Consider the following 15,967-nt stretch of genomic DNA (forward strand, 5'->3'; position numbering starts at 1 on the left):
AATAATCACAGCCTCAGATGATGCCGCTCTAAATGATGTTATTGTCACATCTGTCCTCTCTGGGTAAATATAGATGGAGAGGAAGAGTTTCACAGATGTGTGATCACTGGAAATGGAGCACACAGATGTGATGTGCATCAAACTATTGTCACTAAGCAGTTAAACATCAATATGGACCAAGATCAATAGAACTAAGAGGTGTAGTCAGATATATATATATATATATATATATGTGTGTGTGTGTGTGTTTGTGCAGACACAAAGATGTGGAAGCCAATCTTTATTCATCCGTTTTATTAGATCATTTGTAGTATAATACATAAAACAAATACAGTACATAAAACAAAGAATGAATAACACAAATACTTTAAGCTCAGCTATAGCTACAATGGCTTTGCTGCATTTTTGCAAAAATTTAAGCAAAAGTCTGTTTGATGTTTCCTCCGAAAACAAAAAAATACTAAAAGTTCTTCTCATAAACAAGAGAAACTTCATGCATGTGTAATGTCTGTCTGTAGACAACTGTTGCTATCGTAGCCCTGCATTAAGTCTCTGTAAGCTGACCGCCGCCGCTGCTGCTGCATGTGCGTTACATTCCCCAGCTGAGAGACCCCGAGTTCAAAAACTCCAGTCTGCTTCACTGCCCGTGAGCTAGCTTCGGATAAAGTACATATAATCAATCCCAAATTTGTCCCTAACACGCACCAGCCACAGCTGTCCAGACACCACAGAGAGGAAAAAAACAAGTAGTTGTCCTTGGCTGGGCCAGTCGGGGCTTAAATTGGACTGAAGCGCTTTGCTGTAAGGGGCCCCCCTCAACGGGTGAGAGGAACTTAAGCAGAACTAAATCCCTTTTCTAACAGATGTATGGCAGATGAGGCTGTCACAGTGGCTGAAGGAAGTAGGGGGGTGGGGGCAATATAGAAGAGAGGGATGGTTAAATGGATGGATGGATGGATGGATGGATAGATAGGGGCACTTATTTCTTGGATGGCAAGAAAGATGTTCATATGTCCACCAAGTTTTAGCATATTGGAGATCCTCTGACCTGCAGTGGGGGGCCAAAGTTTTACAGCAGACCTGTATGTGTTTTGATGCATTTTAAGAATAAATTTGATTTATAAAATAAGTCAGTTTTGGCGCCACAATAAAATGTTGGCACTGCGTTTCTGCAAAACACGGATACGTTTGAAATTCTACAAAATATCATAACATTTCTACAAATCATTAGTCGTATCAACACTCTATCAACATTAGTCGTATCACACTCAGGCTACATGTGTATGAGCCATCTTTCCTGTCAGGAGGTGGTGGGACAGCTGGAGACGGCAAGCAAGAGACCACTGTTTGAGACAGTGTTTCGACGTAGTAAGAGTGAAACCACTGGATCGTTTAAACATTTGAAAGTGTGAAACCATTTGATCTTTGAAGGAGATGTCATGACATTTTCCAGCTGTGTTTGTGACAAACAAGACACCACTGCACAAGATGGTGTTTCAGTATCGTCAGCGTGAAACCGCTGATAGTTTCAACATTTGTAAGAGTGAAACCGCTGGATATTTTTAAGGAGCCGTCAAGACATTTTCCAGCTGTGTTTACGACAAAGAAGGGACTACTGTTCAAGGTAGCATTTCAACATTTTTGAGCGTGAAATCACTGGATATTTTTAAGGAGCCGTCAGGACATTTTCCATCTGTTTGAAACAGGCATGACACCACTGTTTGAGACAGTGTTTCAACATTTGTAAGTGTTAAAATCACTGAATCTTTAAAGAGACGTCAGGACACATTTTTCAAGCAAGACACCTTTGCATGCGTGAAACTACTGGTGAGCTTTAACATTTGTAAGCATGAAACCACTGGATTTTTAAGGAAATGTCAGTACTATTTCCATTGGATGATTTCATCATTTCAGATCCAGTGGTTTTGAAACCACTAGATCTGTTAAGGACACATCAGGACATTTTTCAGTCATCGTACAAAAGGCAAGAGACCAATGTTCAAGATTTCAACATGTGTAAGCATGAAACCACTGGATTTTTTAAGGAAATGTCAGTACTATTTCCAGCCTTGGTTGTGATGAGCCAGAGACCACTGTTTGCGACAGTGTTTCAACATCTCTAAGCATGAAACCACCAGATCATTTCAGGAGATGTCGGGACATTTTTCAGCTGTGTATGTAGCAACAGAACCAGGCCAAGCTAAAACATAATCTTTTCCTAACCTGGTTTCTGGTTTTGGTGCCTAAACCTAAACAGACCATAAACACAGAAATAAAGAAGAAAGAAATGTAAAGTTTGCAACATATTCCTGGTTTGCAGAAACGTACATTGCCAACAAATTAATAATTATATCATTGACAATAGTTATTATGATGTGACATTTATTGGGATTTACATGAACCTTGTATTTACATTGTTATCTACAGCATATTTATGAAAAATATGTTAAGTGAAACTTCTGCTTTTGTCAGTGGGCTGGAATTAGCCCAAGGGACGCTACTGTATTTGCCAACCATTGCTCTAGCGCCATGCTAGCAGCTTTGAGAGGCTGCGCTTAGGCACAGCAGTGCTTGAGCTAAATGCTAACGTCAGCATGCTAACAATGATGACGCTAACATGCTGGTGCTACGCAGGTATGTATACCATCTTGACTTAGTTTTTGTTAGCAGGCTGTCATTCGCTAATTGGCACTAAATGAGCACAAAAGGTTAAATTAAGGCTGATGGGGATGTTTTAGTACAAAGATGATGGCACTGGAGGGAAAGCACGGAGATCACCAACACGATCAGAATTCACCAAGAGGGCGAATGTGAACGTTTGTACCAAATTTCACTGTGATGGACAAACCAACAAACCAGACTGACATTACCATCCATAGAGAAAACAACCGAAGCAAATACAAATGATTAGGAACCAAAATGCTTATTACAGTTTCATTTCCTTTGGTTGACATAACACAAAATAAGGCTTGGTCAGCTCAAATAAAGCAGCACTGGAGCAGTTCAGCTCTGACAGAACAAATGATCCATCAGTAACAAAAGGAACACTCGCATGTGTTTCTGTGTGTAAGCAGCAGAGTCAGAAACAAACAGGGAGAGGAGGAACTGATACAGAGGTTGGAGGTTGTTACTGGGGTAAAGGATGTCTGGTCTGTTCATCTCGACTTGCTGCCATGGCGACCCTCGATGGACAGAAGTATAGATCGCCTTTCAAATGCATTACATCGGACTTCCTTTTTACGCTGCTGCTTTGCTTGAACAAACACTGAAACATGGTCACCCACAGAGCTTTTTGACAGATAGCAACACCTTAGATTTACAGGAAATGCAGATTCAACATCAATCCAAACCAGCACAATAACACTAACAGGATATCATGGCACAGAAATTCAAAATAAAAGTGCTTTGGAAAGAATTCTAAGCTGAAATCCTGAATATATTTATTGTAGGTCCCAATTTCACAAAGCAAAGCAGGTACAGTAGCAGCTGATGTCATCTATTTATATTTCACCAACATCTATTCAGCGACCAAAAAGTTGTCAGGGACAATGCTCCCAACAGCAGGTGACTGCACTGTTTAAAATCCACGAGATTAAAGGGACAGTGAGGCAACTCTCCTGCTGGGAGCATGGGTCCTTTTGTTCCTGAGTATGTCTCCCCATATTCCAGCCAGCCACACGTGCCACGCTACGGTTGGCTCCAGCCGAAACACCATAACGTACGCTCATTGCTTCCAGTTTAATGAAGTCAATGTAGAAAGAATGAGAATTAATAAAAATCTGATTCAGTTCATAGATCAAAAGTTCGATCAGCTCTTCTTCGAGCAATAAGAAGAAAATCATTTTGTCACATGTGCACACAAACATGAAGAAAAAGTTATCAGACAGAAACATACTCTTGATAGAAAGTCAACACTAGACTTTGGCATTTTTTTTTTAAAAACTCAAACATGAGGCAAACGTTTTCTTTTCTGTGTCAAAACCAAGAGTTTAAATTAAACGTTTATTTACATGATTCCCTTGTAAGTCTCTTTGTCGCTCAAAGGCTTGATCACACGTCACGGTGAAATCAAATCGTTCCAGTGAAAGTTGAATTAAACTTGAGCTAGGTCAGGCGGGAGAAGTAAATCCGTGCAAATCTTTTGCGTCAAGTTCAACTTTGGTAAATTTTGATCTGACCATTGACCAATATTCAGCCATCTTGACCTATGAGAGTCCAAAATGGAGGAAGTTAGCATGGTAGCTAGTTTATTGTCTGCGTTTTACCTTTTGTTTTTAATCATCCTTCTCAGTCAGGGTATACACAATCTGCAGTATGTTATGAAACAAAGTGTAACCTTATTGCCCATTAGCAATGAGCTAACAAGCCTGCTAACTGACAGCTAGCAAGTTAGAAGAGCTTTTTCCCCCCACTTCAATAAAAGTCCACCATGAGAACAAAATGCCATTTGTGGGAAATGGTACATTACAGAGCAAACAGTAGCTCAGCTATCATAACTGACAAGTGCCAGCATGTTTCCATCTGGCTAGCATGTGAGCAGTTAGCTCTACTGCTACAGTAGCGCCATAAGACAACAAGCTTTTAGGACCACATGTTTTGTCAGGACACACAGAGGACTTACGCTGAGCCAAGATGGCTGACGCGTGCTCACCTCTCACTGGAGGAATTTTTGTCTATTTTTCTGATGCAGAGGCTAAATGTGATAATGATGCTTCATCGATTGCTGTTTTCTTTCTTTTTCCCAACAAAGGGTAGCCAGTTTCAGCAGAACTGGGGACAGTTTCACAAAGATGTTTCTGACTGGTGTGAAGCCAGTCTTAACTCAGGCTCAGATTAGTCTCATGCAAGATTCACAAAAATAAAGACTGACTTATTTTGAAGTGGTTTGTTTCACTAGCTAGCTAGCAGGTAATTACCTAATGTTGCTAACACTAGCTAGTAAACATTAACATTGCAAACATTTGCTAGCAAACAATGTTGCTATCACTAGCCAGTTAACATTAATGTTGCTTACGCTAGCTAACACGAGCAAGCTAATGTTAGGGCAGTATAAACTCTTTTTTTTTTCGCAAACTGGAAACTACCAGAGCTAATAAATGCTGACGAGACACAGATACCATGTGATATCAACGCCGTTACATTGTTGGTTCACGAACTTTGTTAGAAGCTGGAACCAACCTTCAGAATTCTTACACAAAGATAAACAAAACAATCATTAGGACCCAACAAAATTATTAATTCACAATCATAATAATGTTTTTAAGGTAAAGAGATACTTTCATTCTGCACCTTCCAACAACCTCTGTAGATGTATTATTTTAAAAAACGTTATCAATATGACCTTTAAGTTGAAAAGACTTGGTGCAGCAGATGAATTCGGAGGTCAGTTTTGAAGTCTACATCTACATCACCGTCTAAACTCCACCTTTGTGAAACCGGCCCCTCGAGCTGATAGCGTTGATGCCTGCACCCTGGTCATCTCCCTGAGTGCCAGTCTCCAAACTCTTCAGCATCACTCTGCTTGATTTGTATGTGACACACTCTGCGTTTGGAGCACCGGTCTCTCAACCGTGAATATTAGTTTCCTAGCTGAGTGACCCAACGCTCGAAACTCAGGTAAAGCACATCCAATCCTAAAATTTGTCCATCCACAGCTGTCCAGTCTCACAGTGTAAGTGGGCCAAAGGAGTATTTTCTGAATATTCTTGTTGGCTAGCCGCGCTAAATGTCAACGATTTAATTTTTTATGAATAAAGACGCGTTTCTTCACTTTAAAAAATTCAGAATACAATTTTCTTCACCTTCAGGTAGCATAGCGTCGTCTCCCGCTGAGACTCCGACTGCCAATGCTTTTGGGAAACCAGGCCTGCAGCAGAAGGTTTTAAATCTTCAAGTAAAGATGTACAAAGAGACACATGAGCACCCACTGCAACAGGAGAGAAGAATGGCAAAGGTTTTTTTTTTTCTTTTTAAAAAAAGGAGACATAAAACTAAATTATTAATGCACTTGCAGCATTAATCTTGTTCCTTCCACACAGTGTGGAGTAAGGTACATTTTTTGATAAATTTTTTAAATGCATGTTATATTGCAGGTTTTCTTTTTTTTTTTTTCATAGCATAAGCTCAGAGCATCTCAAGCCTCCTTGATAAGAATATGAAGTGTTTAAATTTTTGCTCAAAAATGCCTCCGTCACTTTAATACTCCCTCAAGTAGCAGCTATGAAGTGCGCTCCCATACTTTAAGCAGTGATTGACATATACATGGTCGGTATTCAAGACAAAGAGGAGTCCGTGGTTTCCTTTTTTTTCGAGGAGAGCGTCATGCAAACCGCAGCAGGGCGGATGAGAAAGAAGCGAAGCAGCCGCTCTCTCGTCAGTTCAGTCTTAGAAGCAGTTTCTTAGTGAACGAGCAGCTTTTAGGCTGTGAGAAACAGGAAAGGGATTCTGTTGCAGCCTTGCATCCATTCAAAGTGCTTGAATTAGATAGTTGAGTATAGTTTTTGTTCTTCAAGCGCAGATATTTGTTGATTTTTTTTTTGTTTGTGTGGTTTTTTTTGTCAAGGGCAGAGACTTCACAACAACCCCTTTCCTTTTAGTCCACCCACTCTCAAATTAGACTTCCTCCCTTACACAAACGAAAGAAACAACAAAAAAAAAAAAGAGAGAAAAAGATTACGTTGAGGTGACCACTCCTTTCACCACCGGTTCTCTGTTCAGGTACGTAGCCCAGTAGACGAGGTTGAAGGTTCCAAAGAGGACGGGAAACACTATCCGCGACACCTTGTCGATCTTGCTGACGCTGTTGTAGGTCTTCTTAGGGTCCGGGATCTTGGTCTCGGAGGCCCGGAGCTGCACCGACGTCGTGTTGGAGATGGTGGAGATGGACACGTCCTTGGTGAGGTTGGGGGTGTAGTTGACGCCCGCTGAGCAAACGTTGTTTGGCTTTTTCGACAGCACCATGGGGTCTCGTTTCTACAGCGGGACAGATCACATGGAGCAGTGAATTAGTCTGAAGCCCTCTGCAGATGTCATTTGCCCTGCTGTTACCGTGGTTTTTTGGCCTGAGAAAATCAATGTGTTTCATTCTGTCGGGGCTGATTAGTGATTTTACACAAGTGGATCATTTCTGGCAAAACAATCTGGTAAAAAGTGGGGCTGCTGCTGTGTAATTGAATTTCACTCAGGTGTCAGTTTGATTTTTATTTATGATGATTGCAACATGCAGCTGCTAACAGTTTTCCTGGAAATCTCTGGTTATATTGAGGCGGGCCGACCTACCCTACTGTGTGCTGTGAAGGAATATCAATATCCTGATGACTCACGGTGCAGTTTATGAGGTCTAGTATAAAAAACCTTCGATAGATTTCAATGAAAGGTTGACATCTTATCTTATATTTGGGAAAAAATATACTAAGTCATTCTCTTTCCTGTATGCTGACTGTATTGAAGCTAAATTACCTTAGCTTAGCTTAGCTTAGCTTACCATAAAGACTACCCTTGGACACCCTTTACCTCCAGTCTTTAAGCTAAGATAAGCTAACTGTCTGTCATATTTGAAAAAAAACAAAACAGTATAAATCCTTTTGTGGCTCCAAAGGAAGCTGCATGTAATCTGATACATTTCCCTCCAGTGATGTCACTCAGTGGCTAGGTTGAATTGTGGGTAACGTAGGCTCCAGGTTTTGAAAAGCAGTCCACTGGTCCAGCATTGCACTCCTGAAACACTGTTGGACTTTAAGGACACACACTGTCTTCACCTGGCGCCTACATTACCCACAATGCAACTTAGGCACAGAGTGACGTCAATAAAGGAAATGTATCAGATCATATGTAATTAATGTTAATGCATGCTTTGAGAATGATGACAGTGATGTGATGTGTTTCCTACTAGCTGTACCTTTGGGTGCTGTGCCTCCAGCGCCTTCTTGCCATCCCAGGCCCAGCTCCTCTTGGTGAAGTAGTTCACCGTGGCGAACTCGATGAGGGCGGAAAAGACGAAAGCGTAGCAGACGGCGATGAACCAGTCCATGGCTGTCGCGTAGGCCACTTTAGGGAGCGAGTTCCTGGCGCTGATGCTGAGGGTGGTCATGGTCAGCACGGTGGTCACCCCTGGGTGCAAACAAAGGCCGCGACAAGTTGAAATTGAGTTTTTTTACAGGCCGCCTGGAAGCGAGGAACGGACTAACCCTCAGTCCACAAAGGTGGGCGCCTTTAATAATTCTTAACTGCCAGCTACTGCAGTGCGGTGGCCAACTGTTATTATTCTCCCTTGTGTCAATGTGCATGACAGGAATATTACACAGATAAATAAAATGTTAAGGAAAAAAAAAAAAAGTGTAAATAAGTGGCTTCGCTCACCAAAGACAGTCCTTGCAGGAACTGATTCTCTGTTTAGCCAAAACGACACCTGGGACAGGATTACAGTCATGAAGCAGGGCATATACGTCTGAATGACAAAATATCCAATCTTCCTCTTCAGGTAGAAGTGGGCCATCATCACTGTATACTGTCCTGAGGGGGAGGAAAGACATAAAAAGGACATAAAGTTAGATAGGGACAATAAACAAGGCGAGATGTCTCTTAATGATCGAGATATCTGCTTTAAGCTGAAGTGGAATTAATACTGTGTGATTTGACCTCCTTATAGCACCACAGGTAATGGGCTGCACACGGGACGACATCATCTCCCCGGCTAAATTACTTTTTATGACCAAACACTTGATGGTTTCTAAAACAAGCGCAAAGTATCGTTTGAAAAGTAGCCAAGGACTCCTCTCACTTCCTCTCCTCCTCCTGCCAGCGATGAAGTAATTAGGCCTGGAACTGGAAAGCTGCAGAGGTGGAACGGTTACAAAATGAAACCGGGATGAAGAGATTTCATATTCGGTTGGATAACGGCAAAAATGAACATGAAGTCAGATAAACTGGAAAAACGAGAGCGAGTTAATTATTTTCGAGGACGTGACAATAGATTACTGAGCAGTTAATGTCTGGGATTGGACAATGGGTTTTTACGATGACACTTCGGGAGTGAATCCGGAGAAAGTGTGGCGAGAGAGAGAGAGAGAGAGAGAGAGGGAGAGAGAGGGGGGACACAATATTCAGTTAAACAACCGAAGATTGCATTTGAGGCTTTAAAAAATCCTCTCTGGCCGGCAGCAGTTTGTGACTGCATGCGCTGGTAAACTATGAAAAACCCAATGACTATATTCCACACACTGAGGCACATGTACACAAGCAGCTCTCTCTCTCTCTCTCTCTCTCTCTCTCTCTCACACACACACACACACACACACACACACACGCACACAGAGTAATACACAAGGCTTTCTCCGGGCAAAATCGGATTTTTGAACCTCCCTAATCCCTGGTTACAATCTGCATCCTGCCATCAGTGAGAGAAAGAGAGGGAGTGTGTGTGTGTGTGTGTGTGTGGACGGGGGGGGGGGGGGTAAGGCTTCCTGTCCTGGGATCCTCACAGAGCTCTAAGCCCCGCCCACTCCGCCCTGCCAATCCCGGCACAGACACGCACACATACACACTCTTCAGAAACACACATGAAGCGTGATCTCTAACTGCTGACAGCCATCACACACACACAGAGACACACACACACACACACACACACACACCTCAGGACACACTCACAGAGAGGGACACTCACTGCTAATCACTGGTGGGATGGAGGGGGGCTAACCGTGTGGACGTTTTCTATCTTTTTCTGCAGTTTTTGTTGTTTTGCTGTTTGACAGCTCTTTGTGGAATCATGATCAAACGTTCTTGATGGGACTGGCTGCCGTGCGAAGGGAAGACGAAGCAATTCGTGAAGTGCGCCGTGGGCATCCCAGAATCGTCTGACAGCAGCCTGAGAGCGAGGTGAATTTTGTTTGTTTTGGAGGCGCTCTGTGCTGAGGGCAACCGCCGCTACATATCGCACTTATCGACGTCAGCATGCCTCGATTAGGAGATCCCCAACACCTTTAGTTCTGACTGCGACCCAATCACCTGGGCCCACTGACGCCCTCATGACTCCAGGCCGTCTGGTTCACAGCTACCCCGTCAACTTCAGGCGCTGCCGACCTGGGACGCCCCAGGGTCACCTTCGCCCTTGATGCATGGATCCCGACAGGACTGGTGGCAGAGGAATGAGGAGGAACATGTTCCTCTGGTGGATTTTATTGCTTTTCTCCCAAGGATTTGTATTTCGCAACGTCCAAGGGGAACTTCCTTTTATGGCGGGGAACAATGCTGCCATGCTGGTCAACTGGTGAGTAGGAAAATAATAGTTTTTTGCTTTTAACTGTCCTGCCTGAAGGGGAGCTTCAAAGCCCTGCAAGTCCCAGCAAACTGCAGATAGAACTCTTGCCACAGTGCGTCTTATCTACTTTTAGAGTCAGGGAGTTATTTTAGGATACCTCTTGTCTGAGCCAGTACAAAGCATATATCCTTTAAGAAAAAAACGTGTGGACTAATCTCCTTCTTCATGTCCTCAAAAGGCAGCATTGTCTAAGATCAGATGTGCTAATTAAAGCCTCACAACATCACATCCATCCAGTATTTTGAGCTCTGGACACAAAACATTTTTCAAGATCTTTGTTCATTGTCACCAACATCAAATGTTACAAATACCTGTGATGACTAACATCTCCTGGAATTGTAGGAGTTTGAATCATTGGTAAACTCACAGTTAAGAGTAAAGATAAAGTATAAAAGCTGCCCAATGGAAAATTATGTTGACACAATGTTCTGCAAACCTGATAGCTAAAGGCTAATGCAGTCACCTGCAGGGAATAGTAAGATCCATGCACAGAGGCAAGGATATCTGTCGACATTTAGATTTCCCATACGTATGCGTCCATACATTAAACTTTAAAGGTGCAAAATGTATGAAAGTTGATTGTTGAGTCTCATTCCCAGGTTGTCAAATACCAAGGTGGGTGGATCAGCCCCACCCACCAACCCAAAGCGTTGCCAAATCCAAAGCATTGGTATTTGACGATCTGGGAAATACAACACGTTGGTATTTGATTACCTAGGCAATCCAATCGTCTGTATTAGTGGCCTGGGAAAATCCAAAGCGTTGGTATTTGCCAACCTGGCAATGAGACTCACCAATCAACTATCCGCTCCTGAATCACTTCCTGCACCTTTATAAACGTCTCAACTTTGTTTGTTCTCATTGAGGCCATTGCAGCCGGAGCTCGAACTGCTTAGAATAACAACACAAGGAAGGCCAGACAGTCATTAATTGACTGTTGTTTTGAATTCCAGCTCTACAAGTGCTTCATTACTTTGTCTAGACCTAGTAAAACAGCAGGCGATCGTCAGACTTCTTTTAATCAAGCAGGTGACAGCTTGCCTCTGCCTCTTGTTTTATCAGAGCAGAGAGAGATCTACTGGCCTTCCCAGCATGTGCAACCATTTTGGAGACAGTTATTGCCCTTAAAATACGACTGTGATCATGCTTGATGATGGACTGCCATGTCGGACCAAGGCAGTCCAGCTATGGTTGGCTTCTGATGGTCAGATCATACTTGATGCATTACTTGAGCTGTTAACAGGGCCTTCACACTTAATCTGATAAATAAAAAATGAGTTATAAAGTTGCAGAAAATGGTTTCAAGCTGTTTTCACATCTGTGCTGAGACCTTCAGTAACAGGTATCTACTGCACCGAATGTGGTAATACACCATCTAAAGCATGTTAATGTGTGAGATGCATCTATACAAATGTCATATTTGGTCCGTGAAAGTTATCAGCAAGAGAGCCAAACACACACGGAAAGTAAATTAACCTACTGGACTTGATCTGACCCATGAGCTCAAACTCATCAGCAATCTCCACCGCTGATTTGGACGCTTTCCAGACAGAAGCTTTGAGCTGCATGAATGATGATTTCCTGCCTTTAGTCCTTCGGCTAAATGGAATTCACAGATAATGTTTCGTGTTTTCTTGTAATAGTCAGAACACCAGATGGTGGTTTGCTGATTGAGGGCGAACAAGGTAATGTCGAGATAACTGTCAGACATGTTGATACATATAAAATGACCTTGAATGTTGGTTAAATGTTGAAACTAATCAAAGTGAATAGTGGGTATCCATACAGTATTTTGTATCTGGCCTGCCAGTATTCATTACAGCTTTATGGCAAGTCTGCTCCGGTGCATGGCCGCTACGACAGGATCAGTTGACTGATTTGTTTAATAAAATTACAGTTAACCGTGTAAAAGTCTTTAGGCATTGGGGGAAATTAGGTTAACAATGGTACTAAAACAGAAACACATGCTAATGCTAAAGAATAATAATGGGGGGAAAAAACCCTGTGGAGTTTTGACCTCTACTAGCATGCAAAAATAGCTAGCTAGTAGCATGATTTGAAATAAAAAAAAAACTGCCTTTGCCAATGCTTTATGACGAAGAGGTTTGTCGGGCCTTAAGGATATATAATGTATGCTGAGTAACATTGAAGGTAAACATAACTTTGTTTGTTTACTAAAAAAGAACCACAGGGCAACTTTAATTTGCAATATATTCTAGATGAATATCCCATAAGACTACTAATTTAATTTTACAGTTTTGTACCTGAAGGCTCCAGTAAACACTTGTCTCAGTCTTTGAATAATGATGATCATTTATAATCATACAGATGTTACATGTGTGGATTTTCAGTATCACTAGTAATACTCATTTTAATAAATAAATCATACTGAAGTCATTTTCCAGCCAGACATTCAACCTTTCAGCCAGCTGGTCAACTAACTCGCAAACTGGTCAACATGCCAACTGACCAACCATCCGGCCGGTGACCCAGCGTTTCAGCCCCCCAAGCCAGGCAGCAACCTCCACCAACGAACCCTTTAACCCTTCGTGTAAACCACTGAGTCAGCCAGCAGAAGCGAGGTTTCAGCTGCGGCTCGCACAAAAAAAAAAAAAAAGAGGGGGAAATCCACACTTTTAATAATGATTCTACTAGAAACTGGAGGGAAGTGTATTACAGTTTCGTTTTACATAAGAGTATTAAGCAGATGCCTTTCAACGCCCCCACCCCCACGTGTCAGAGCGAGGCTGTCCAATCCCAACATACAAACAGACACACACATTTATTTTCTATCTCTGTGAGGACCTTTACTTACACTTCAAATCAAACTCTTTCAAATTATACTTCACTTCTAACATAATGCCAATAATAATAACCCATAAAATAACCTTATTTAATGTTCAACCTAAACACTACATTACCCAGAATGTACTGGTCAAAATGTCCTCACTTTGTAGGTTTTCACCATTACTGTGAGGACATTCGGTACTCACGAAGAGCACATACCCACAAACACAGAGATACACTCAGGGACAGCCAGCCAACCAATCCCTCGCTGATCTGTGATGTCATCTTCTTATGCAAAAGCTGATGGGTGGTTGGATGGGGGGGATTAACCCGAGGTCTCAGGTCCCTCTCTGGCTCTGTGTGTGTGCGCGCATGGGCTCATGCGGGGATAAGTGTTGTTTGACAGGGCTGTCCGGGCCTGTAGACAGCTGGTTGTGTGAGGGATAGGCTACTCTCGTCCACTAGCCTCCACTCATTGACTCTGATCTCCTGATAATGTTTCCCACATTTACTCTCTGCCTCGCACGCCCATCTCCCCTCGCAGCGTTTATCTTTTCTAATCTAGAATTAGTTACATCACGTTATTTGGTATTACACTTATCATGCAGCAAATACAGTATGACTTTACTCGGGGGGGGGGGGGGGGGGGGAAAGAGGCACAAGAGCGACGAAGAATGAGGGTGACCGAGTGGATAAAACTGTTGTGCTACAAAAGTGGTCGATGATCCTTTTGACAGGGTCTTTCCGCTCGAGGTTTCCTCATTTAACTGAAAAATTATTGGTTGTAAAAAGTGTTTGGAGCGGCTGCTGAGTCAGCCTTTTTTAAATGAACAGGAATCTGTTGCGACTCCATCTTTTCCTTGTAAACCCATTACTTGCCAGGAGGAACCTATCTAAAAATGTGTCTAATGACCACTATGGGGGATGAGACACAGAAAGTGATATCAGAGTGTAGTGAAGTGAAAATCAGATTATAAAAATGTTATAAGGTGCGATACTTTCAAATTATTTTATATTTTAAACTAAAAAATCTATTTCACTTTTTCATTTTTCAATCATTAAAGGGTAAAGCATAACTCTAGATGTGTCTTGATGTCAATAAAACACATTAAAAGGCCAAAACAAATGAAGCCATTAGCTTCTTATTACTTTCCTTTGCACATTAATTCCTGGTGAAAATGTAAAAGCATAAAAAAAAGAGTCTCAATGTCGGGCTGAGTCACAAATACACAGTTTCAGAGTTTTGTCTTTTAAAAAAAGGCTAAGCTAAGCTAATACAGCTAAAACAGGACACTACAATAAAAAATATATTGTCCACATACGTAGAGTTATAAAACATCATGCTAAATAATGTCAGATTAAAGGGCTGGTTGGCGATAGCTTGGAGAGGTTAGCATAATCAGCATGTTCTATTATTTCTAACCTGTGTGACTACTACTAATTCTGAAACACACGTATCCATCAAATAAAACAAACCAAGAATTGGCAGTTGAATAAAATATTTAACTGTTCATGATGCTACAGTGACTTCCTGCTTATATAGTAGATCACTTTTACTACAAATATTCCCAAGCAACTGATTTACACATCACTTAAGTCTTTAATGGTGCAATATCAGGCTTTTGCTACATGGACAACATTTGTCTGCAGGATTTGTCGGGCTGAGGATGTGCTAACAAAGAATATACATAATGGCAGCTTTCAACTTTAACTATACTGGCAAAAGTCAAATGACCTCGCTGCATAGATAGAGATTCTCCATCTTTTTAAAGCTTTCAAAATAAAACGACTTATAATAATGGTGTTGGTGTTGACTCACAGCTCGCAGCGTGTGCGTCAGACAATGTTGCGTTTCAGCCTTTTACATATGCTGTAATTTAGTCCAGCTTTTATCTTATTCTATTGTGCTGTGCACGCTGCCGCTCATGTTACACAGCTGTCTTATTCTTTCACAGACACACGTTACCTATCTTTTATTTTTCTTGCATCACTCGTGCTTTTTGCGTTCATCAAAAGATTCCCATCCTTTGGGATTTCCACCCCACTTCTGCTACTTTGATCCCTGCCACACCTTAGTGTACTAATCCTCATAAACCTGCAGTATTACTTACTACTACCGTTATAAAAGAAGCTTTTTCTGTTTCTTTGTACATTCAAGCGTGTTCTTCATCTATAGAAACACACACACACACCTCTGCTTGTGTGTATGTCCTCCGTGCCGGCGGTTTGCCCGATAAGATGGTACTGGTTCAGTCTGGAGCCGTCCTCTGCCACCACCACTGACTTTGCAGCTCCCTTAGTCCAAGTGTAGACCACCTCGGACACCGGATATGCATCTGGAAGACAGAAAGAGATAGAATTAAATGTGTGTATTGATATTTGAACATCCAGCCTGCAAGTTAAAGGTCTCGGAAATAATATTTGTGAAAGTATGGTAGATTTATAACATATTACAGTTCGTTTCAACCCTGACAGGCCTCCTGATGTGTGTAGCTGCGCCGTGAGTTTGTTTGTTTATTTGACTGAGTGCTGCTGCAGAATCCGTCTCACACTTTTTGATTAGACTGCAGGCTTAAGGCCAAAAGCAGAATTTTGCTTGCATGTCTTTATATGTGTGTGCGGCTGGATATTTGAGTGTATTTTTGTTTAAACCACACTTCTGGGTCAGAGGTGAGCTTCCCTGTCAGCAGGAACCAGACCGAGTCAGATTAACCATAATGTGTTGCATCACACTTGTGATGAAAAACAGAGCACAAACTCTGAAGCCTCTCCTGCTATTTCATTTATTCATGTTAAATCCCGCACGAACACGTGGACATCGATCCATCATCTGCCCCCTGGTGAGGGCTGAAGTTTGGAAAG

At 42.0% G+C, this 15,967-nt stretch overlaps 1 protein-coding gene across 3 annotated transcripts in view; it reads right to left on the minus strand.

Moving 5' to 3' along the window:
* Nucleotides 1-278: 278 nt before the first annotated feature.
* Nucleotides 279-15,967, minus strand: part of LOC311253299 (gamma-aminobutyric acid receptor subunit alpha-5-like) — a 34,465-nt gene continuing 18,776 nt past the window's right edge. For all 3 annotated transcript variants that reach the window (XM_084347167.1, XM_084347165.1, XM_084347166.1), the window contains 4 exons: nt 15,298-15,441; nt 8,359-8,511; nt 7,898-8,109; nt 279-6,972 (listed from right to left, as the gene is read on the minus strand). In XM_084347167.1, coding sequence (XP_084203293.1) covers nt 6,673-6,972; nt 7,898-8,109; nt 8,359-8,511; nt 15,298-15,441 — 809 coding nt within the window. In that variant the 3' untranslated portion in view covers nt 279-6,672. The remainder of the gene's footprint in view (nt 6,973-7,897; nt 8,110-8,358; nt 8,512-15,297; nt 15,442-15,967) is intronic.

This window comes from Pagrus pagrus (genome assembly GCF_965226575.1).
Source record: "Pagrus pagrus genome assembly, chromosome: 24".
Taxonomy (NCBI): Eukaryota; Metazoa; Chordata; class Actinopteri; order Spariformes; family Sparidae; genus Pagrus; species Pagrus pagrus.